The 25,530-nt window shown below is 44.5% G+C and overlaps 1 protein-coding gene across 2 annotated transcripts in view; it reads left to right on the forward strand.

Annotated features, from left to right (window-relative positions):
• MFSD14A (major facilitator superfamily domain containing 14A) overlaps nucleotides 1-25,180 on the forward strand; it is a 54,869-nt gene extending 29,689 nt beyond the window's left edge. The window contains exons 7-13 of one of the 2 annotated variants that reach the window (XM_040408244.1): nucleotides 1,791-2,009; nucleotides 15,837-15,950; nucleotides 16,035-16,106; nucleotides 19,184-19,296; nucleotides 20,904-21,001; nucleotides 23,419-23,576; nucleotides 24,681-25,180. In XM_040408244.1, coding sequence (XP_040264178.1) covers nucleotides 1,791-2,009; nucleotides 15,837-15,950; nucleotides 16,035-16,106; nucleotides 19,184-19,296; nucleotides 20,904-21,001; nucleotides 23,419-23,576; nucleotides 24,681-24,887 — 981 coding nt within the window. In that variant the 3' untranslated portion in view covers nucleotides 24,888-25,180. The remainder of the gene's footprint in view (nucleotides 1-1,790; nucleotides 2,010-15,836; nucleotides 15,951-16,034; nucleotides 16,107-19,183; nucleotides 19,297-20,903; nucleotides 21,002-23,418; nucleotides 23,577-24,680) is intronic. The other variant, XM_040408245.1, reaches the window with a different exon arrangement.
• Nucleotides 25,181-25,530: the final 350 nt, after the last annotated feature.

The following is a 25,530-nucleotide window of genomic DNA, read 5'->3' on the forward strand; positions in this document are numbered from 1 at the left end:
TGACAACAAAATCACACAAAAATTAAAAATGGAAATCAAATTTTTCAACCCATGGAGGTCTGGATTTGGAGTCACACTCAAAATTAAAGTGGAAAAACACACTACAGGCTGATCCAACTTTGATGTAATGTCCTTAAAACAAGTCAAAATGAGGCTCAGTAGTGTGTGTGGCCTCCACGTGCCTGTATGACCTCCCTACAATGCCTGTGCATGCTCCTGATGAGGTGGCGGACGGTCTCCTGAGGGATCTCCTCCCAGACCTGGACTAAAGCATCTTCCAACTCCTGGACAGTCTGTGGTGCAACGTGACGTTGGTGGATAGAGTGAGACATGATGTCCCAGATGTGCTCAATTGGATTCAGGTCTGGGGAATGGGCGGGCCAGTCCATAGCATCAATGCCTTCGTCTTGCAGGAACTGCTGACACACTTCAGCCACATGAGGTCTAGCATTGTCTTGCATTAGGAGGAACCCAGGGCCAACCGCACCAGCATATGGTCTCACAAGGGGTCTTAGGATCTCATCTCGGTACCTAATGGCAGTCAGGCTACCTCTGGCGAGCACATGGAGGGCTGTGCAGCCCTCCAAAGAAATGCCACCCCACACCATTACTGACCCAATGCCAAACCGGTCATGCTGGAGGATGTTGCAGGCAGCAGAACGTTCTCCACGGCGTCTCCAGACTCTGTCACGTCTGTCACATGTGCTCAGTGTGAACCTGCTTTCATCTGTGAAGAGCACAGGGCGCCAGAAGCGAATTTGCCAATCTTGGTGTTCTCTGTCAAATGCCAAACGTCCTGCACGGTGTTGGGCTGTAAGCACAACCCCCACCTGTGGACGTCGGGCCCTCATATCACCCTCATGGAGTCTGTTTCTGACCGTTTGAGCAGACACATGCACATTTGTGGCCTGCTGGAGGTCATTTTGCAGGGCTCTGGCAGTGCTCCTCCTGTTCCTCCTTGCACAAAGGTGGAGGTAGCGGTCCTGCTGCTGGGTTGTTGCCCTCCTACGGCCTCCTCCACGTCTTCTGATGTACTGGCCTGTCTCCTGGTAGCGCCTTCATGCTCTGGACACTACGCTGACAGACACAGCAAACCTTCTTGCCACAGCTCACATTGATGTGCCATCCTGGATAAGCTGCACTACCTGAGCCACTTGTGTGGGTTGTAGACTCCGTCTCATGCTACCACTAGAGTGAAAGCACCGCCAGCATTCAAAAGTGACCAAAACATCAGCCAGGAAGCATAGGAACTGAGAAGTGGTCTGTGATCACCACCTGCAGAACCACTTCTTTATTGGGGGTGTCTTGCTAATTGCCTATAATTTCCACCTGTTGTCTATCCCATTTTCACAACAGCATGTGAAATTGATTGTCACTCAGTGTTGCTTCCTAAGTGGACAGTTTGATTTCACAGAAGTGTGATTGACTTGGAGTTACATTGTGTTGTTTAAGTGTTCCTTTTATTTTTTTGAGCAGTGTATTAAAACAAATTAAACATGGGACCAACACAGATGCCTTCAGCTGCCAAGTGCACATGTAACAGGTCATCCCGTGTCATAGGTACAGATCTGCCGACAGTGGGCTTTTAAAACAGATTTGTCGACATTTGAGCAAAAGTGATATTAGCTGAATTTTTTTTTTTTTTATAGCGTGTGTATACACACACACACACACACACACACACACACACACACACACACACACACACACACACACACACACCTTACAGACCACTGCTATATATTATGTAACTGCTTCTTTTTAACATTTCTTATCACTGCCATTTGCAGGTTTCCGCCACGTTTGCAGCTAGTTTGGTCACTAGTCCCGCCATCGGGGCTTACCTGAGCCATGCGTATGGAGACTCACTTGTGGTGCTGCTGGCAACGGCCATTGCACTTCTTGACATCTGTTTCATCTTGGTGGCTGTTCCAGAGTCTCTTCCAGAGAAAATGAGGCCAGCATCTTGGGGAGCTCCAATTTCCTGGGAGCAAGCAGATCCATTTGCTGTAAGTGAAAAAATTACACGTCCTATACATTTGTAAAAGAATTGAATTGTATAAATTATTGGTTGTTATGAGTTTTAAAATGAGAGCAGATTAATTTGATGTTGGCCCTCTGTGCATAGAATACAGCAGAATCCTAGCGACGAGTCCTCCGTTCTCATGGGGGAGCACTCCCTGGCTCCTCTCAGCGGTGGCTGAAAGCCTTCTGTATATCGGTGCATGTATCCTTTTAGCTGTTTCACCTAATAGAACACACTTGTTCCTGTAATATATGGCCCTTACATGGGGTATATGGCAAATACACTTTAAAGGAGTTTTCTAACATTTTACATTAAAGGCCAATCATTGAGGTGTCCATACACATAGGCACTAATTTTTGTTGGAGCCCCTTATGTGTATGGAGGTGTGCTGGGTCTTTCCCAACAAGCGATGTCAAGGGAAAGATGGATCAGATATACTAAATTTCAACACGTTCCTTTTTAATTCTAAGGCCTCTTTCACACTTGCGTTGTTGGGATCCGGCATGCACTTCCGTTGCCGGAGGTGCCTGCCGGATCCGTAACAACGCAAGTGTACTGAAAGCATTTGAAGACGGAACCGTCTTCCAAATGCTTTCAGTGTTACTATGGCAGCCAGGACGCTATTAAAGTCCTGGTTGCCATAGTAGGAGCGGGGAGCGGGGGAGCAGTATACTTACAGTCCGTGCGGCTCCCGGGGCGCTCCAGAATGACGTGATCACGTGATCCATGCGCTTGGGGCGCCCTGACGTCACTCTGGAGCGCCCGGGGAGCCGCACGGACGGTAAGTATGCTGCTCCCCCGCTACACTTACCATGGCTGTCAGGACTTTAGCGTCCCGGCAGCCATGGTAACCACTCTGAAAAAGCTAAATGTCGCGTCCGGCAATGCGCCGAAACGACGTTTAGCTTAAGGCCGGGTCCGGATCAATGCCTTTCAATGGGCATTGATCCCGGATCCGGCCTTGCGGCAAGTCTTCAGGATTTTTGGCCGGAGCAAAAAGCGCAGCATGCTGCGGTATTTTCTCCGGCCAAAAAACGTTCCGTACCGGAACTGAAGACATCCTGATGCATCCTGAACGGATTTCTCTCCATTCAGAATGCATTAGGATAATCCTGATCAGTATTCTTCCGGCATAGAGTCGGAACTCTATGCCGGAAGACAATAACGCAGGTGTGAAAGAGCCCTAAGGGAGATACGCCTCTGCTGACAGTGACCTACTCCCTTTTTCTTATCGAGAATACGTTTACACTTATTGGGGGTATATGGGCACCAAACAAGGGGGCTTTTTGAGGGCTGAGCAGCACCACCACAAACAGCTGCCTGGAGAAGTGTCACTGTGGTGGTACTGCAGGATAGGAGTCTCAGCAATTGCCACTTCATTCTCTTGATCTGTGGAGGTTTGGACCACCAGAGATCTAATTCTAAGGATCGGCCATCATTCTAAAATTGAGTTTGTTTGCAGAATTGGTTCCATTTCTTATGATTTTATCAGGGCTGTGGAGTCGGAGTCAATTTTGGGTACTTGGAGTCGGCAAAAAATGAACAGACTCCGACTCCTACTAGATATAAATTGGAATAAAAAAAAAGCAAGTTTAGGCTACTTTCACACTAGCGTTCGGAGCGGATCCGTCTGATCCGCTCCTATAATGCAGACGTTCGCATCCGTTGAGAACGGATCCGTCTGCATTATAACTTAGAAAAATTTCCAAGTCTGAAAGTAGCCTGAGCGGATCCGTTCAGACTTTACATTGAAAGTCAATGGGGGACGGATCCGCTTGAAGATTGAGCCATATGGTGTCATCTTCAAGCGGATCCGTCCCCATTGACTTCCATTGTAAGTCTGGACGGATCCGCTCGCCTCCGCACGGCCAGGCGGACACCCGAACGCTGCAAGCAGCGTTCAGGTGTCCGCTCACTGAGCGGAGCGGAGGCTGAACGCTGGCAGGCGGATGCATTCTCAGTGGATCCGCCTCCACTGAGACTGCATTAGGGCCAGACGGATGCGTTCGGGGCCGCTCGTGAGCCCCTTCAAACGGAGCTCACGAGCGGACACCCGAACGCTAGTGTGAACGTAGCCTTAAATGTCTCAATTCACAAAAAGTTATAATTAATTACTGTATTTTTCGCCCTATAAGACGCACCTAGGTTTTTGAGGAGGAAAATAAGAAAAAAAATATTTTGAACCAAAAGGTGTGCTTTTGGTGGGTTTTGAACTAATGGTGGTCTGTGGGGGGCATCTGTGGATGACACATATATAGCATCTTATCTTATGTGTCATCCACAGATCCCCCCCTCATAACAGTGTCCCTGTGTAGTGAATGGGGGCCGGCATCTGTTTCTGTAATGGCAGCGGGGCCCGGTGTCTGCTTCACTCATAAAGTGGGCGGAGCAGGCGCGTGACTTAGTGAGCTACGCTACGAGCGCCCACCCGGCCTCCTGACTGCCAAGAAGTTAGTAGTAAGTAGTACAGCGCTAGATTTAAGATGATTGGAATACTTTAACAATACCCACAAGTTAGATATGATTACCGTATACTACAGTGAGCGGGACCCGGTGTAGTAGAATACAGTGGCTGCATCGGGCCCCGCTGCCATTACAGAAACAGATGCCAGTCCCCAGCCCCTCCTCCCCCTCAGCCTATTCACCGGACGGTCACAGCATTCGCCCCATAAGACGCACTGCTATTTTATCCCCCACTTTTGCAAAAAATACGGTACTTCTCTACTGTAAGAATAAAGGCCAATGCATGCAGTCCGTCACGTTACCGCAAAACGAACACGTTAAGTGACCATGAAGAAGCATGCTCTTCATATGCTTCACTATATGGCACGCAACGCACAGTTAAGGAGCGGCAATACCTAATCTTTCCATTGTGTTGTGTTCCGCTGTTACAGGGAACGCAACGCCCATGGTTAACCTAGCCGCTCACTGATAACTGATTAAGTAAATATGTTTTTTCCAGGACTAGACACTTGTATAAGTGAAGGGAATGGATGGTCAATAGTTCAAGACTGAAGCTGTAAACCATTTGAAAAACTGCTGTCGTTCAGCTAAGGCTATAAAAACTTGTAAACTCCGATTGTTAGCTTAAACTTTAAACATGACTATGGGATTCTACTAGGGAAATCAGGTTTTACAATAAATGCCCCTTCCTGGATCCTCCCACTGCCCTATCTTCAGCAGAAGATCAGCACACAAAGGAGAAGGCTTCCTAGCCAGTAGTTCTGTGGTAATGACATGTATGTTGCCTTTCTTTCCTTCAAGGAACGTATAAAATACATTTGCATATTAACCGCCTCCGGACCGCCTAATGCAGGATTGCGTTCCGGAGGCGGTCGATTCATTCCTCCTGGACACGCCGGCGCGTCATCTCGCGAGAGGCAAGATTTCCTGGGAACACGCGCACAGGAGCGTGCGTTCACAGGAACCGAAGGTAAACGAGTGGATCTGCAGCCTGCCAGCGGCGATCGTTCGCTGGCAGGCTGTAGATGCGATTTTTTTTTTTTTTTTATAACCCCTTAAAGGTATATTAGACGCTGTTCTGATAACAGCGTCTAATATACCTGGTCCTCTGGTGGTCCCTTTTGCTTGGATCGACCACCAGAGGACACAGGCAGCTCTGTAAGTAACACCAATCACCACTACACTACACCCCCCCCCCCCCCCCCCCCCCCCGTCACTTATTAACCCCTAATCACCCCCCTGTAAGGCTCTATTCAGACGTTAGTATGTGTTTTGCGGATCCGCAAAACACATACGGACGTCTGAATGGAGTCTTACAGGGGGTGATCAATGACAGGGGGGTGATCACCCCATATTAGACTCCCTGATCACCCCCCTGTCATTGATCACCCCCCTGTAAGGAAAGCACATTGCCGGTGTCAGTGTTTTGCGGACCCACGGATCCGCAAAACACATATGGACGGCTGAATGGAGCCTTACAGGGGGGTGATCACCCCATATAGACTCCCTGATCACCCCCCTGTAAGGCTCCATTCAGACGTCCGTATGTGTTTTGCGGATCCGCAAAACACTGACACCGGCAATGTGCTTTCCGCATTTTGCGGATCCGCACATTGCCAGAACTATATAGAAAATGCCTTTTCTTGTCCGCAATTGCGGACAAGAATAGGACATGTTCTATAGGCTCTACAAAAAAACGCAGTGTTCGCCCGATCAGGCCTGATCTTGTGCGCACACTTGCGTTCAGTCCCCCCACCGCAGTGGCCGAAATAATTTTTTTTCTGATCACTGCAAAAACACCGTAAAATCGCTGCGGCGCTATAAAAAGATCACTTTTGAGGGGCATGGCGAGTTCAGGGGCATGGCGAGTGGTTTTTTCTGATATATATATTATATTATATTATATTATATTATATTAATTTATTTATTTTTTATTTTTTTTTATTTATTTTTTTTCTTACAAAATCTCATATTCCACTAACTTGGGACAAAAAATAAAATCTCACATGAACTCACCATACCCCTCATGGAATCCAAATTTTAGACATTTATATTCCAGACTTCTTCTCACGCTTTAGGGCCCCTAAAATGCCAGGGCAGTATAAATACCCCACAAGTGACCCCATTTCAGAAAGTGGCATGGCGAGTTCATGTAAAATTTAATTTTTTGTCACAAGTTAGTGGAATATGAGACTTTGTAAGAGAAAAAAAAAAATCATTTTCCGCTAACTTGTGCCAAAAAAAAAATATTCTAGGAACTCACCATGCCCCTCACGGAATACCTTGGGGTGTCTTCTTTCCAAAATGGGGTCACTTGTGGAGTATTTATACTGCCCTGGCACTTTAGGGGACCTAAAGCGTGAGAAGTAGTTTGGAATCCAAATGTGTAAAAAATGCCCTGTGAAATCGTAAAGATTCTCATTGGAATTTGGGCCCCTTTGCGCACCTAGGCTGCAAAAAAGTGTCACACGTGGTATCGCCGTACTCAGGAGAAGTAGGGGAATGCGTTTTGGGGTGTCTTTTTACATATACCCATGCTGGGTGAGAGAAATATCTCTCTAAAATGACAACTTTGTTTAAAAAAATGGGAGAAGTTAACATTTACAGAGATATTTCTCTCACCCAGCATGGGTATATGTAAAAATACACCTCAAAACACATTGCCCTACTTCTCCTGAGTACGGCGATACCAGATGTGTGACACTTTTTTGCAGCCTAGGTGGGCAAAGGGGCCCACATTCTAAAGAGCACCTTTAGGATTTCACAGGACATTTTTTACACATTTGAATTTCAAATTACTTCTCACGCATTGGGGCCCCTAAAATGCCAGGGCAGTATAACTACCCCACAAGTGACCCCATTTTGGAAAGAAGACACCCCAAGGTATTTCGTGATGGGCATAGTGAGTTCATGGACGTTTTTTATTTTTTGGCACAAGTTAGTGGAATATGAGACTTTGAAAGAAAAAAGAAAAAAATTATCATTTTCCACTAACTTGTGACAAAAAATAAAAAGTTCTATGAACTCACAATGCCCATCAGCGAATACCTTGGGGTGTCTACTTTCCGAAATGGGGTCATTTGTGGGGTGTTTGTACTGTCTGGCCATTGTAGAACCTCAGGAAACATGACAGGTGCTCAGAAAGTCAGAGCTGCTTCAAAATGCGGAAATTCACATTTTTGTACCCTAGTTTGTAAACGCTATAACTTTTACCCAAACCAATAAATATACACTTATTGCATTTTTTTAAAATCAAAGACATGTAGAACAATAAATTTAGAGAAAAATGTATATAGAAATGTAGGTTTTTTGAAAATTTTTACAACTGAAAGTGAAAAATGTCAATTTTTTCAAAAATTTAGGTAAATTTCGATTAATAATAAAAAAAGTAAAAATGTCAGCAGCAATGAAATGCCACCAAATGAAAGCTCTATTAGTGAGAAGAAAAGGAGGTAAAATTCATTTGGGTGGTAAGTTGTATGACCGAGCAATAAACCGTGAAATTAGTGTAGGTCAGAAGTGTAAAAAGTGGTCTGGTCATTAAGGGGGTTTAAGCACTGGGGGCTGAGGTGGTTAAATACAGAGGAGTCTTGAGTCGGAAGTACCAAAAACTGAGGAGTCTGAGTCGGACCATTTATCTACCGACTCCACAGCCCTGGCTTTTATCACAGTGACAATCCTGCTCCAGTGCGATGAAATTTAGATTTGTCTAAACTTTCCAAATGATCTCATTGTGGAGATTTGTGTTGTGATGCACGGGCACTTTCTTTGCCTTTGCATATCCCTTTGTACATAGACAATTAAAGGTTTTGGACACCTTTGTGCATGAAAATTGTTACTACACTGCTGTAGAAAAAAAATGTGCATCAGCTTTTTTGCAGTGAGCTATCTTTTCTATGCACACAGCAAGCCTTATACTTGTTTTTCAACCACTTCTACACTCTGTTCTGGCTCTGCGGGCGTTCCCTCCAGCTCTGCTGTCCCCTTATCCTGCAGTATCTGGGCTTACATAACCCCACCTATTCTAGTCAGCCCTGTCCCCTTGCAGGTTTATGTAGAACCCACTCTTCTACATAGTCCTGCATGGGACCATAATTGCTCACATTTTGTAAGTGTGATGTCTCTTTATTATTAAGTACCCTATTAGTAGCAGGAGGACTGAGTACTGGTGACTATCGGTAGTTGCATTACTTACCAGCATTGCAGACAAGGCTCCTTCTCCATGCCCCTGGTCTGTGCTACTGATATTGAAGACACAGCCTTCATCAGTACTGCTGATAGTATACTCATCTCACATACAGGACTCATCTCAGGTTAATTTGCATATGTATCAAATCGTTTTTTTGACACCATAAAAGCACACAGAGCTATGGGGACTGGGTATTGCGGATGTGCTAGCGGTCATCTAGCAACCCATGTCCTCAGCTCTATACACAAAATCCCGGTGACAGGTTCCCTTTAAGTTAGAAAAAGCAAAGAGATAAAGTTTTTTTACCAATTTATGTATTTTTACCCCACTTAACTATATATGAATCTTCTCAGCTCCTCCTGCCCTGTAGCACGCTGCCCTCAGATTGCTCTGCACTTTCATGGTGAAGAGTTCCCTTCATTAACATAATTTACTATCGATGGTAAATGACCGTTTCCCATCCTTTTTGCCCACTTCCTTTGCCCAGCCCAGGGGTCTGATTGTCCTGTTATCTAGCTATGTCATTACTTTGTCTAGCTGAGAAGCATTGGTTCTTATGTAAGGGGCCGTTTTGCCCAAAGCAACAAATCAGAGCTGAGCTTTCACTTCAGCAAAGCAGTTTGGACTGTTAACTCTTCTGCCTCCTTTGTTTCTTCTGCCATTTTATAGGATTTCTTGGTAGTTTGTGTTGTCTCTATGAAGGACGCACCTAGATTTTCCCAATTTGCTTCTGTTTTTGGAAAGGCTCAATAAGCTTGACTATTTCTTAGTAGAGGGTATAACTTAGGCTACTTTCACACTTGCGTTTCTGGGTCCGCTTGTGAGATCCGTTTCAAGGCTCTCGCAAGCGGCCCAAAACGGATCAGTTTAGCCCCAATGCATTCTGAACGGATCCGTTCTGAACAGATACAAACGTTTGCATTATCGGTGCGGATCCGTCTGTGCAAATACCAGACGGATCCGCACCGAACGCAGGTGTGAAAGTAGCCTTACTTGGATTGATTTGTATGTGATGTAATGCGAGAGATCTCACACAACCTATTGTAGAAATCCTAGGCGGCTTACTTCCTTAATGGAGGGCTCGAAGGTCGTATTCTCCAGCAATGGAGCGTGTGGTTGTCAATTTGTAGCCATCAAACCGGCCTTTCTGCTCCATATAAGTCACTTCCTCCAGGCATTGAAGGCGTGATGCAAGAGTCACATAGCCTATATGATTTATGTGAAGCTTGCTGCTCCTTTTGGAATGGGAAATGCAAACCCTTTACATTTTACTGTTCAGTAAGGGTAGCTTCACATAAAGGGTCACTCAGATTTCATAAAACGTTTGATATCATACCAACATATGAAAGGTTTTGATTGCTTCTGGACTTGGTGCAAGGACCTGAGACAGACTCGGCAAAAAGTCTATGGGCCCGTATCGCCTTTGTCCCTTGCAGTGAGGGGAGAGAGCATGATATACGAGCACTTCTCTCTCTCCGTTCCAGCAATTTGTGGGGGGGCTCTGCACTTAGACCCACACTGATCAACACCTTTGGTATGTCCCAACGACATATGAAATGTTTTGTAAAAGGCCAGTGACCCTTTAACGTTTTTCCTTCAGTTTTCTTTTTTGAACCAGAGCCAATAGTGGATTCAAGAATAATGAGGGATATAAATGAAGAGGACTCCTCCTTCCTGCTGGATCCACTTCTCGATGTGGCTCAAAAACCACATCAAAAGCTGCACTGGCATTTTACCCTGACCAAGCATAATGTGTGATGAGGTTCCTGCACTGCTGCAGACAGTATCAATCCTGCTGCAATGTGTGAATGAGACTTCTAACTCTCCGACCTCACTACATTGTAACGCCTACCCACTACAGTCAGTGTACTGCAGTGGCCAAAGCAGAAAATTCTGTCAGTAGTGAGCATGGAGCTGTAAGGCTACTTTCACAATTGCGGCAGAGGAATCTGGCAGGCAGTTCCATCGCCGGAACTGCCTGCCGGATCTGTTAAAACGTATGCCAACTGAGGATCCTGATCCGTCTTACAAATGCATTGAAATGCCGGATCCGTCTTTCCGTTGTCACCCGGAAGGACCGATCCGGCATACATTCCTATGGAAAAAAAAGAACTGATCAGTTTTATCCTAATGCATTATGAATGGAGAGCAATCCGTTCAGGATGCATCAGGATGTCTTCAGTTCAGTCTTTTTGACTGATCAGGACGGAGATAATACTGCAGCATGCTGCTGTTTTATCTCTGGACAAAAATCCTGACAACTTGACGCATCCGGCATTTTCCGGTATAGAGCCCCAAGGACGGAACTCGTATGCTGGAAAAGAAAAACGCAAGTGTGAAAGTACCCTAAGGGCTCTTTCACACCTGCGTTATTGTCTTCCGGCATAGAGTTCCGTCGTCGGGACTCTATGCCGGAAGAATACTGATCAGGATTATCCTAATGCATTCTGAATGGAGAGAAATCCGTTCAGGATGCATCAGGATGTCTTCAGTTCCGGTACGGAACGTTTTTTGGCCGGAGAAAATACCGCAGCATGCTGCGCTTTTTGCTCCGGCCAAAAATCCTGAAGACTTGCCGCAAGGCCGGATCCGGGATCAATGCCCATTGAAAGGCATTGATCCGGACCCGGCCTTAAGCTAAACGTCGTTTCGGCGCATTGCCGGACCCGACATTTAGCTTTTTCAGAGTGGTTACCATGGCTGCCGGGACGCTAAAGTCCTGACAGCCATGGTAAGTGTAGCGGGGAGCGGGGGAGCAGCATACTTACCGTCCGTGCGGCTCCCCGGGCGCTCCAGAGTGACGTCAGGGCGCCCCAAGCGCATGGATCACGTGATCACATGGATCACGTCATCCATGCGCATGGGGCGCTCTGACGTCATTCTGGAGCGCCCCGGGAGCCGCACAGACTGTAAGTATACCGCTCCCCGCTCCTACTATGGCAACCAGGACTTTAATAGCGTCCTGGGTGCCATAGTAACACTGAAAGCATTTGGAAGACGGTTCCGTCTTCAAATGCTTTCAGTACACTTGCGTTGTTACGGATCCGGCAGGCACCTCCGGCAACGGAAGTGCATGCCGGATCCCAACAACGCAAGTGTGAAAGAGGCCTAAGACATGAGTGACGTTGCAATGTGAGAAGTTAAACACTTTTATAATACTGTTTGACAATGTGAATGCTGTTTGTTAAACCTTTTCCAGGCCTAGTTTTACCAAAGGTAAGCCGCTTGTGTAGCTGTGTGGACAAATCTGTGTGCGCGCAAATGAACCACTCCCCCACCCCCTTAATACAGATGGCACAGGCAGTAATTTAGATCAGAGCGCCCTCACGCTGTGCGCAGCCACAGAGCCTTCACCGCCTCGCGGTCCTCTGGTACTAATGAGTGCTTCCATAATAGAAGCGCTCATTAGTTTTTTCCCCATAAGATGCTGGGGCATTTTTCCCCCACTTTTGGGGGGAAAAAATGTCTTAACCGCTTCACGTCCGCCCATAGGATATAAACGTCCTATGGGTGGACGTCTATTTCTGAAAGCACGTTTTAGAACGTCCTTTCAGAAATAGCAGCTGCACGCTAATCGTGCAGCTGCTGATCGGTTTGCCCGCTGTCAGTGACAGCAGGGCAACCCTAAGACAAGGCAGGGACAGTGCCCAGGTGTCCCTGCCTTCTAGATCGCTGCAGACACAGCGCTCACCGAGCGCTGTGTCTGCAGAGAAGGAAGCGCTGTGCGCTTCCTGTTCCGGCCCGGCGGTCATGTGACCGGAGTGTGCAGGAGCTGTGTGAGGTCTCTCAGAGACCTCGATCAGCCCTGCTCTGAGGCTGTACAGCGCTGGATTGCTGCTGTACAGCCTCTCTAGGGGTGCATTTGTCCTGTAACTGGGGATACTATGTCAGCCCCAGTTACAGGAGAAATCAACAGTGAAAAAAAAAAAAGTGAAGCAAATGTCCCCCAGAGGTCTTGTATGACCTTATGGGGGACGAAAAGTGTAAAATAAAAAAAAATAAAAATAAAAGGTTGAAAATAAAAAATAAAAAAAAGTTTCACATGTAAAAAAAAAAAAAAGTCCCCAAGTAAGGAATGAAAAAAAAAAGTTAAAAATAGAAAAAATAAAAAAAAGCATACATATTAGGTATTGCCGCGTCCGTAAAAACCAGCTCTATAAAAATATCACATGACCTAACCCCTCGGGTGAACACCGTAAAAAAAAAAATAACTGTCAAAACAAGCAATTTTTGTCACCTTGCATCACAAAAGGTGCAACACCAAGTGATCAAAAACGCGTATGTCCCACAAAATAGTACCAATAAAACCGTCACCTCATCCCGCAAAAAATGAGCCCCTACATAAGAAAATCTCTCAAAAAATAAAAAAACTATAGCTCTCAGAACATGGACACATTAAAACATAATTTTTTTGTTTCAAAAATGCTATTATTGTGTAAAACTTTAATAAATGAGAAAAAGTATACATATTAGGTATCGCCACGTCCGTAACGATCTGCTCTATAAAAATGTCACTTGACTGAACCCCTCAGGTGAACGCTGTAAAAATAAATAAATAGAAACTGTGCTAAAACAACCAATTTTTTTGGTCACCTTGCCCCATAAAGTGTTATAATGAATGATCAAAAAATCATATGTACCCAAAAATAGTACTAATAAAACTGGCACCTTATCCCCTAGTTTCCAAAATGGGGTCACTTCTTGGGAGTTTCTACTGTAATGGTGCATCAGGGGGCTTCAAATGGGACATGGCATCTAAAAACCATGTGGAGTTCCTTTTCTTCTGCGCCCTGCCGTGTGCCCATACAGCAGTTTATGACCACATGTGGGGTGTTTCTGTAAACCGCAGAATCTGGGTAATAAATATTGATGTGTTAAAGGAAAAAATTGATTAAAATGGAAAATCTGCCAAAAAAGTGAAATTTAAAAATTTGATCTCCATTTTCCTTTAATTCTTGTGGAACGCCTAAAGGGTTAACAAAGTTTGTAAAATCGGTTTTGAATACCTTGAGGGGTGTAGTTTCTACAATGGGGTCATTTATGGGGGTATCCACTATGTAGGCCCCACAAAGTGACTTCAGACCTGAACTGGTCCTTAAAAAGTGGGTTTTGGCAATTTTCTTATAAATTTGAAGAATTGCTTCTAAACTTCTAAGCCTTCTAATGTCCTAAAAAAATAAAATGACATTTCCAACATAAAGTGGACATATGGGGAATGTTAAATAATAAATATTTTATGAGGTATCACTTTCTGTTTTAAAAGCAGAGAAATTGAAATTTAGAAAATTGCGAATTTTTCAAATTTTTGGGTAAATTTGGGATTTTTTCATAAATAAAGGTGAAATATTTTGACTCAAATTTATGACTATCATGAAGTACAATGTGTCACGAGAAAACAATCTCTGAATGACTTGGATAAATAAAGGCGTTCCAAAGTTATTACCACATAAAGTGAGATATGTCAGTTTTGCAAAATTTGGCCTGGTCAGGAAGGGGGCAAATGGCCCAGATGGCAACTGGTTAAGAGGCGAATAAAATACAGTGTGTGTGTGTGTATATATCTCTGAGCATGTTAATTAGTGTTTTTTCACAGTATATTGACAACACTGCACATAAGTTACAGAATCAAGGGAGTATTAGAAGCATAACCATAGCAAACAAAGCTCCCTAACCTTCCCATGATTATTCCCCCGCCCCCCCCCCCCCCCCCTCCTTGCGGAACTTAGTGTGGAAAAATTTCTCTCAACACTTTTAAGCTTGGTGTAGCTGATATATTAATTGGGCAATTTTCTAGTCTTGTATGACAGTATTTACTGTGTATACCATTGCCTTTACTGTAACGCTGGTAGAGGCTAATACATATTCCCAGTGGGTGGAAACGTTGTAAATGAAATAAAACTTCATAGTTTATTAGGTATACGTTAAAATAAAGGGGGAGGGTAGGCGAGCCCTACCTCAATGTGTACAAACAAACAAAAAATTGACTGTTAACTAGTCGATACTCTGAACTGTAGATGCGGACCACCAAGTATCCCCTCAGAGTTCCCCTACGTAACGACAGTGGGATTGTTGGCTGTCTCAAGGCATATAACCCAGAGTGTACGCAGCTGACTAACGCGCTGCACTCTGCGGTATATTATAACTGGTATCTATGGATGAAGCTGCTGTGACGCAGTGTGTCTTCAATCTATTACCAGCCACTATCAGTTCAGAGATGGCATGTAACCAGACACCTAACCACTACAAGGCCGGGATCTACTTGACTTCAGTGGGTAACATAATGTTAGCCTCTCCACCAATATTATATCGTCCCCTCACTGCCTCTATTATTGTGCAGTAGGATTGTCTGGCTACAATACCTGCTACAGTGAATAGGGCACAGGTTCAGCGCTACCCCTGGGGACATAGGGTAGATAGCCGCTATGTTATTTTGCCCCCCCGTTGAAATTAATGGATTCGCATTCGCATCCCTATTCATACGGTCGTGTGAATGAGCCTTAATATAAATACTCGCTCCATTCACGTCAATGGAGAGAGTGTTTGTAATTACACTCCCCAGGAGATGACTGTGTCATGACTAGGAAGCTTGCACGCCTCCTCCTCATCAAAGAGCTGATCAGCGGGGGTGTCCTGAGGATCTGGCATTAATACAAGTCGCTGCACAACCCCTTGCTTGGTCAGCTTATGTTTGCTTCTGCATTGTTTGCCAGCTGCTGGACTTCATGCAGTGAAACTGATGCTTTCTGCTTGTACGCTAAATGTGCTTTATGATCTAGAGACACAAGCGACCTGTCCCAGGATCCAGCCCCCTGTTCACACAGAGGAGCAGATACTAATCGGAGCATGCTGGGGGAGGCACAGGTTAGAGCCTTGCTTTCTAAAGAGACAGAAAGCATTTGTTCTTACATCCTGATTGACAAACTGGATTGTGCCCACGGGTTTAGCTTCAGCTGATGGGGCAGAGTACCCGGGGACAGGTTCCGTTGTACCTCTTCTGTCTTAAATGAATCTGACACTAGTTTTGTTCCTGTAATATTCTCTCGGCTCTTACTCTGTGCTGCCTGTACCTGCTTTAGCTGCTGTCTGTATTTAATAGATGGCTGTGTCTGAATAGTTTGTATCGTGTAGAGTTTTACAATTGCTTCTTTTCTCACTCAGTCTCTGAAGAAAGTTGGCCAAGACTCGATTGTTTTGCTCATCTGTATCACCGTGTTCCTCTCCTACCTCCCGGAGGCTGGACAGTATTCCAGCTTCTTCTTGTACCTTAGACAGGTGAGCATATCCCGATGATGGTGAGTTGGTGGCAGCCAGTCATTTTTAGGTTTTTACTGATATTTTTTTTCTCTTTACCATTAGATCATGAAATTTTCACCAGAAAGTGTGGCCGCCTTCATTGCAGTTTTGGGAATTTTGTCCATTGTGGCTCAGGTGAGAAAATACCGATGAAACGTAAGGGTTCCGATCAGTTTCTCAAACTGCTGGTATGTCATAGTGACATTTCAGAAGTTTTATTGATTGGTCGAGGTCAAAGTGCTGGGACCCCCACCAGTTGCTAAAACGAGGGGCAGAAGCGTTACAAACCTCGCTGTGCTCACCGAGGAGCAGTAGACAGAGCTGGGCAGAACCAAAGAGGCAAAGAGAGAATCTTGATTTACAGATTGAAGGGGAACTTGGCACCTGCACCCCCATCATGTATCGGTAGTATGACATATCAGTAGTTTATGAAAATGATATATACCCTTTAAACACAAGTTATGATTGCAACAGGTTATTGCTCTAAGACCCAACTCGCTTGTCTCTAGTTAGACAAAGTTAACACAAGGCACTTACTAATGTATTGTGTTTGTCCATATTGCCTCCTTTGATGAATGGCTTCATTCATTTTTCTAGCACGTTGTACACTGCTCATATCAAGGGATTACGACTACCCTGCAATCATGCAATGGTGGCCATGCTTGCACATTGTAGGAAAAGGAGCCGCCTCTGGTGGCTGGGACCATGGGAACTCACATAGGCACGCTTGCACAGCAGGTTCCTTCTCTGCCACCTTGTATCTGTGCTGCAGCAGTAACCGTAACCCCTGGATATAAGCAGTATATAATGTAATGGAAAAACGAATGAAGGAGGCAATATGGACAATCACAATACATTAGTAAGTGCCTTCTATTAACTTAATCTACATGATAAATGCTATTTTCTGAATTGAGACAACCCCTTAGGGGGGTTTTCCCATCTTGCTAATTCGTCCTCACCTGCAGCCAGCTTTGCTGTTCACTTCCTGGATTCATGCTTCTAAGGCCTCATGCACACGGCCGTGTTCCGCGTCCAAGTGCGGTCCGTGGTAACCCGGCCGGGATTCCTTCTGACAGCAGGAGCACACGGCGTCATTGGTTGCTATGACGGCGTGCGCTTCATGCCGCCGCTGCTGAACAGGCTTAGGCAGTTTGAGTGAAGCCCTGCCACGCCTCTTTCTTACATCACACTCCTTGTGTGCTCGTTCATGTGTCTCCTATGGCCACCACTTTTCTCCCGAATCCCTGGGCTGCGCTTGCGCAGAAGACTTTTTTTATTTTTTCACCCAGCTGCATGCGCAAAGCATATTTCTTTAGTGCCGCGTCTCGTACAGAGCCGCGCTGCATACAGGGCATGCGCAGCTCTGTATGAGATGCGGCACTGAAGAAATAAGCCTTGCGCATGCGCGGCAGGGTGCGCATTCAGGACTGCAATGAGCGGCCGGCTGGGTGAAAATAAAGGGTCTTCTGCTCAAGCGCGGCCCATGAATTCAGGAGGCGAGCGGTGGCTGTATCTATGGGATACCATAATGACCTGACCCCATACCATGACAACAATGAGGTAGGAGGGAAAGAATTTTATCAAGAAGGGTGGGAATTTGCCAATACAATATATTTACAAAAATGATCACTGGCACATCATTAACAGATTAAACAGTGATCATTGTGATGGGAATACCCCTTTAAGGATAGATAAACTGTGTGGTCATTGGTCTTAAAATATATTTAACACTAAAAGTTCAATGTGTGGACAACCTGTTAGCTGTCCTCATATTTCTATGTTGGTAAATACTAATATAACCCATGCATTAATAATGCTGGAGCATTCCTCAGTTATTCCTTCTGGAAGTGTATGAATAAATTGACCTGTGTGTTACAATTCTCCTCAAAGGCTGCTTACAGACGAGCGTATTGAAATCCGTCAGTATTCTGGCTCAGGATCCTGATGATATACCATCAGTATTGTCATCAGGATTGCTTCAGGATTGACATGGGTATTTCTTTCTTCCTTCATTATTTATGCACTGCACATACTGTAATGTGCGTATTGGGAAACAAAACCGCACAAAACTCGGACATGCTGCGGATTTCAAATACTGACGGAAATTAATCACCCATGTGAATAACTCCATTCATTAACATTAGCAGCGGATTCTGGAACATAAAATCCGGACTATATACGCATTGCAAATACGCTCGTCTTAAAGTGGCCAAAGGGTATGTCCTGACACTGCCCTGATTGGACAGATTTAAGGGCCTATTTGACAGTGATCATCGCTTGAATTCTCCTATAATCTTCAAATCACAGAAGTTATGGTCACCTGTAATAGCATGCAGCAATCAAACGACTAACAATAAATCATTTAGTTTTCCAAGGATCAGACAAACCTGCCTGATTGAAAGATTATCGTTAGTCACAAGCAAGTCCTCTTATCTAATCCGAAACCTGCCAGTCGTTAGCAGTGTAAATGCTCTAGGGGCAAATGAGCAATAATCACAGTAACAAGCAAATAGAGAAAAATATTTAGCAATTGTTTTGTGCTGAATACAAACGTCTTGCTAAATTGTCGATGATTGCTTGGTAACGAAAAAAATAATCTTTGTCTAATTGGACCCTTAGCGCGTGCAGGGAGACTTCTTACGGTTGACGAAAAGAATCGTAATGTCCAGTTGTCATTCTTACATTTGTATGAGTAATAACAGAGTTATTTTATGGCGAATAGAAGTATTTATAATAACGGGACATGTCTGGAGAGCCGGCACCTCCTCTCTAATACATTGTACTGAAAGCTGGCTCGTGATGATTTGCAATGTGCCCAGGGGTGGGTTTCTCTACAGGTTCCCTACTCAACAACGGACACGCGGCAAAATACCTATGCAACACACATAAATACACCATATATACACTACACACACATACCACCCAACTTTTAAAAAGACTAAGGAGCTAAACTATGGAATGGAAGTGCTCATCTCCAGCTGCCGCCGCCAGAGCACCTGATTCAGCCGGTATCACCGTTCTCCGATCCGGCTGTAATTTTAACAGACTCTGGAGAACCTGAGGGAACTGGCTGAATCCTATACCTGAATGTGCCTCATCAGTATAGGGCTGCTTGGCTAGTCACCTATTTCTAGTATTTGAATACACCATTACTAGTACGCTTTACAATCGTGTACGTGTCCTATATAATTTTCCTTTGTTCTTTTGTACAGACTATTGTCTTAAGTTTACTCATGAGGTCGATTGGGAACAAGAACACGATTCTGCTGGGTCTCGGTTTTCAGATACTGCAGTTGGCCTGGTACGGCTTTGGATCAGAACCTTGGTAAGGGCATGGCTCATCATGGAGCAGGTGCTGCTGGATGCTTGTTTTGCACTGATTGCAGGGAAGGTCTTTCAGTGCTGTGTCCTGAGCTCAGTCTGTTAATACAAATAAGCACATCCTGAAACTGGAGAAGGTGGTGAGTGAGCCGGCACCGAGTCCACGTGTTCCCTGAACGAGTCTGCCTGAGGCACATAGATAGAGGTGAAATCACAGTGTGCTCATGGAGTCAGCATGTGCGCTGCTGTCAGATATTTTGTTATAAATTGGTATTCTGTGGAGAGTCAGTCTGATGGAATGGTATGATCTACTGTAAGGCCTAATGCACATGGCCGTGTCCGTATTTCAGTCCACAAAAAGACAGATACCTTCTTGATTCATTCCTTATTTATTGCACATCCATCTATAGAAAAGGCTGTTCTTGTCTACAATACCAAAAATATGGATGTTTGCATGGCCCCTTAGAAATTAACGGGTCAATATGCTATCAGCAGAAAAATGCAGGTAACCATGTTTTCATCCGTGTGCTGTGTTCATGGAGCCTAAATATCAAAGGGTTTGTTTGGTTTGGAATAGAGATGAGGGAATCGATTTGTACAGATAGATTTGTTCATCAAAAAGGCTTCTTGAGCTGTGAGGGTCTGTCCCCGCTGCTCAGGAGGCTCCCCCCGGCCACTTGATTGACAGGGCTGGTCATCTTGCTAGGCCTGACAATCTCGCTTCTGTGCTGCCGCTCCAAGTAGCGGTGCAAGCACAGGGGGATTTGCTGCTCTGATGGTGATCGTAGCAGCAGAGTCTCTGCACTTGCCGCACTACTTGGAGCAGAGGCGCAGGAGTGAGAGTATCGGGGCGCGGCAGGAGGGACCCTCGATCAAGCGGCAGGAGGGACCCTCTTGAGTAGCGGGGACAGCCCTCACCGCTCAAGAACGCTTGGACGAACCCATCGATTTTCGCAAATGAATTCACTTATCTTTAACCCCAATTGTATGTCTCCCAAATCCTTGATGAGATTCCTGCTGTTGTAGCCTCCAAAGTTAGTCTTTTTAAGTTTTTGAAAATTGAGTCATGATTCTGGTGCATTTAGTTTAGTAAATGTCCTCTGCTGTTATTTGCACAGCATCCAGTTGTAGTGTACAGGAAGTATATACGGTTGGTAGGTCACAATGTACAACCAACACTCCCACATTCATGGCTGAGAGAGAAGCATCAGACTAATACCAGGTGTTTAAAGGGATTGTGCCAAGAAAGAAACTTCTCCACAGGATAGAGGATGAGTGTCTGGTCAGTGGGGTCTGAGCGCTGAAACCTCAGCGAACATAACAGGGGTCCCATGTATGAATGGAGAGGCAGATCGAGCATGCCACTCAGATCATTTTGGGGACTACATGAGATAGAACGCTGTACTTGTCAATCTCCGGCAGTCCCACAGAGAATGACATTTCTATCTTGGCAAAACCTCTTAACTGTTTAGTAGTACTTGCAGTATTTTTTAAGCAAGTGCAGTCCCTTTTTCTATTGTAAACCCCAGGAAATGATTTGTTACACTTTACTTTTAGGTTTGAGGTCTTTGTTGCCTCTTGTAACTTTTTTCCATATGCTGTCACTTGCAGGATGATGTGGGCTGCAGGAGCTGTGGCCGCTATGTCCAGCATTACTTTTCCTGCAGTAAGTGCTTTGGTGTCTCGGACTGCCGATGCGGACCAGCAAGGTAAGTTGATTGGAATTCGGGTATACCAGTGGCATCTTCTGGTTGGTTGCATGTGGTTGTGTTGTTGTTTGTACCTTCTGTATGTAGATGACACTGACTGAATCATGAGCTCCCTGATGGGATTTTGACTGTACTGTACAAATATATTCTCAGGAGTTTGCTACTACTGTAAGACATCAGCTTATTATTGTATCTTCCCTCCCATAATGTTTCCCTTTTCCTCTATCCTCCTTCATATTCTGCACAAATAATTCTGAATTAGAGTTTTTCTAACAAAACACAATAATAGGAACTGACACGTGGGAATCTGAATGATGTGGACAGCAAACTGTTCCCGATGGTGGTTTTGAATCAATGTTTTTTTTTTACTTTAGACATATTACTGATCATCAATGGACAGTTACAAAGTCGGCGCTTCACATAGCCACATTGGCAGCGCCAACTGAACCGTATTGCGGTACATCATTGCATAGTCAGAAAAACAGACAAATAATAACAAACAACTAAAAGCATTCAGTACATCCATGGGATAGGTGTATACATATGTAATGACCTATGCAGGTCTAAATTGAACAGACAGACAAAGCAAGGTCAGTCAGAGGATTGCAATGCAAGCGGGTAAGAGCTCCAGGAAATCCATTCTCTCTCAAACGCTGCGAATGAGCAACCAGCCCTCGCCCACATCTTCTCGTGTATGTAGGTGGAATTAAGTTTGCGAGTGATATCTGTTAAGTTAGGGATAATTTGGGTTTTCCAGTTTTGGGTGATAGCCAATTTGGTGGATAGGAAGAGATGTCCCAGCACCACCCTGACGCCACATGGCATTTTATTCAAATCAATGTAAAGGAGGGCTAGTTCAGGAGTCGGTGAGAGCTGGCTACCCAATAGGCGATGGTGGTTTTATCTCTCCACTAAATTGATTGGGAGATGGAGTCCATGACCTCCTTGAAATTGGTGGGCTCTTTGCAGTTGGATTGACATCTCATAAATCTGATTTCATTAGACAACTCCAGATAAAAAAAATTTAAAAAATTGCTCTGGATTGTTTTAACCTGACTCAGGATATTCACTTTTAACAGGTCCTGGTTTAGCAGTTAATCAGCTATTCCAATCTGGACATTTATGGCAAACCCACAGGATTCCCCCTCTGGAAACTGCACCTGGCTCAGACTTGGGGGCCCCATAGTGTGCTCCATTCACTACTATGGAACTTCCAAAATTGGCCGTATAAGCAGCTATTTTTGAAAGTTCCCTGCAGTGAATTGAGACCCGTGCATGCACTGCTTCCTCTCCACTCCCAATGGAGCGCTATGTGGTCCTGTGCTTTAGACAGGTATGGATTCCAACTCTGTAATTCTGTCTGCCATTTATAGCCTCTGAATACGTCATCAGTGCCCTGATGGACAACCACTTTAATGGAACCTTCTGTTAAAAAAACAAAACAAAAAAAAAAAAAAAACGGTAAATGACATGCAAACATTATAATAGTACACAAGCTTAGAGAACTATTCCAGTTATATGAAGTTATCCCCTATCCACAGGATAGATGATGGCTATTAGATTGGTGGGGGTCCTACTGCTGTGACTCACAGTAATCAAGAGAATGGGGACCCCTTACCCTGTGGAGCTGAAATTAATGGAGTGGCCGGTCAAGCATGCCCACAGTCGATTAATTATTTTCTGTGGGAGCTCCAGAGATAGCTGAGCGCTGTACTTGGCTATCTTTGGAACTCCCATAGAAATAAATTGAGTGGTGGCACGCATGCTCGACCAGCCAATTCATTTATTTCAGGGACCTCCACAGGGTACGGGGTCCCCGTTCTCATGATCACCGTGGGTCACAGCAGTAGGACCCCCACCAATACCCTATCCTGTGGATAAGGGATAACTTCATATAACCGGAATACCCCTTTAAATGGAATCTGTCACTAAACCACTGAAAGATCCTCTAAGCAAAAGATTGTTACTTTCTTTAACAGACCCATCCATTTTGTAAAATCAGTATTGAACTGCTCCATCTACACAGCACAAGCCAACGATTTCTGATATTCATGAGGACCTGGCTCTCCCCACCCTCAATACTGATTGTTTTGGGGCCAAAATATGTTAATCAGAGGCTGAAAGGTGGAAAGAGCTGACTCCTCGGCTCAGATACAGCTTTTATCAAAACGCAATATGACGCAGTTTTATTATGTGAGTAAGGTAAGAATCACTAAGATGTGAATTCAGGTCAGATGAGCCATGGTCGGTCCAGGACACCAGGCTGTCACATGGAGCATTTTTAACAGACGGCACACTGCTATCTGCCTCCAGCCGAAATGGGAACAGTCCATCCAAATTTATGACATTGCCGTTTGGGGAGAGAAGCCTGGTGATGAGCATGAAGCAGCAAACATTTTTTTTCCTTCCTTTTGCAGGTGTTGTGCAGGGAATGATCACAGGAATCCGGGGATTGTGCAATGGACTTGGGCCTGCTCTGTATGGTTTCATATTTTACATTTTTCATGTGGAACTAGATGAAAACCCTATAGGAGAATCAGAGCCGAGGGATAAGGTGACATCACATTTGCAACAGGTGCTTTACTGCTATTTCCACATTCACATATGTGAACAATTGTTTTATTGTATATATTTCTGAGAAATTTCTGTAACAAATCTGCTGTCTGAACATACCCTAAAGATAATATACTAGTTTATAGGGTCTGTCTAATTCGGGTCAGCCCTTTTAAAATGTATGCTCCGCAGCGATCAGCTGATGGCCCTGAGTCCTGCTCCTGCCACCCCAAGCAGACAGCTGGTTTGCTAGAAGACGTGTCCCAACTCCCAACGGACATGCCCTTATGCAAAGCAATTGGCGGTAATTTAGATGAATAGCAATCCATGTGATACAAGGATGGCTCTAGTGTGCAAGAACGGAAGATGCTCATATAGAATGGCTCTCATTTGTGGCTCGTAGGGAAAAGGGAGTCCCCTGTGGTCCCTTTCCTGCTCAGGACTCCAGTTTTCTCACGTAGGACATATGGACATAGGTTGTCTTCATATCTTAAAGGCTCTGTACACTTTCGGTATTGCATTTTACTCATTTTAGGCTAAAAATCATTTTTTTCAGTTGGTCTTTATTAAAAATATTGAGCCGTTCTGTCAGAACAGTTTTTCTAGCTTTGTGAATCGTACTTTCACTTTGTGTGGTCATCTAAAAACCTAAAAGATAAGAATTGAGCTATAACGAGTGTTAATAAGGTCAGAGATAAGGAGCCATCAGCTGAGCTGCCTGACAGAACACAGTGAAAATTCTGATCCTACTACTAGATAAACTTAAGGTTGCACAAAGACAGTGGCTAAATTTTTTTAATAAAGACAAATAGAAAAAAATTATTTTTAGCTCAATATGAGTACAAGGCAATATTAAAACAAAAATTCCCCCAAAGGTTTAACATTTAAGGCTGTATGGTCCAAACAGAAGAGTGAATACGAAGGAGAGAAGCTGAAATCCTTTCTTCTTAGTTTCCTTCGTTTTTTATCCACCCCAGGTGTTGGCTAACTGCACTAAAAACGGAGCAGAACTATATTTAATACAGCTCTTCTTTCTATTTGAGTGTTACGAACATCTGGTAGGAATGTAAAACTATTAAATAAAATTTCTCGCCATCCTAATTTACGTTTCTCTCTTTCCCTGTAGAACTCTATCATCCCTGGACCTCCATTCCTGTTTGGAGCCTGCTCTGTGCTTCTTGCTCTACTTGTAGCTTTGTTTATTCCAGAACATACCAATATGAACGTTCGCAGCGGCAACTGGAAAAAACATGGAGCAGGGCACAGCCATCCCCATAGCCCCCCAGCACCCGGGGAGGGCAAAGAACCTCTTTTGCAGGACACAAATGTATGACAAATGCCTAAAAGACTGGCTTCTGCTGCTCATGTAGATGCATTCCACTTGGTTATGAGCTGAGGCACCTGCAGGACCAATTTATTTGTATTAAAGGAAAGGTCAACCAAGAGTCCTCTTCACTGACAGGACCAACCTCTGGCCCAATATGACCATCTTGCGTCCTCTATTCAAGCAGGGCCAAACCTCCAGCCTTTTCTACTTACAAACATATTGCAGGAGAGTGTGGATGTAAAGCTATTCCATATTCTAAGTGCCAGATTGTTGTAGTTCAAAAAAAAAAAAATCTCTACGTACAGATGCAAATGTTGCAGGTCGAACCTGCTGGAACGGCACAAGATACGCGCTTCGCTTCTAAAGAGGCTCTCCAGTCAAAACTATTTTACTGGGCAACACTGTTTACATAAGGGCTAATAGCTGTGTTACTGCCCGCTGACCATGGTATATGATAGTCAAGAGGGTAGATAGCCCAAAGTGGGCCACATAACTAGTATACTAAGGCTACTAGCTGTTATGTGTATGTGGTTGCTCAGTCATTTAGTGTAACTTTGTGTTCTCTTCAGCATTTTTTATTTATTTTTAAGATTTGAAAGTACAAGCATCTACTTTGCTTACTCCATTGTATTGCTTTTTTATGCCATTG

Source organism: Bufo bufo, chromosome 9 (assembly GCF_905171765.1).
Source record: "Bufo bufo chromosome 9, aBufBuf1.1, whole genome shotgun sequence".
In the NCBI taxonomy this organism is placed as follows: Eukaryota; Metazoa; Chordata; class Amphibia; order Anura; family Bufonidae; genus Bufo; species Bufo bufo.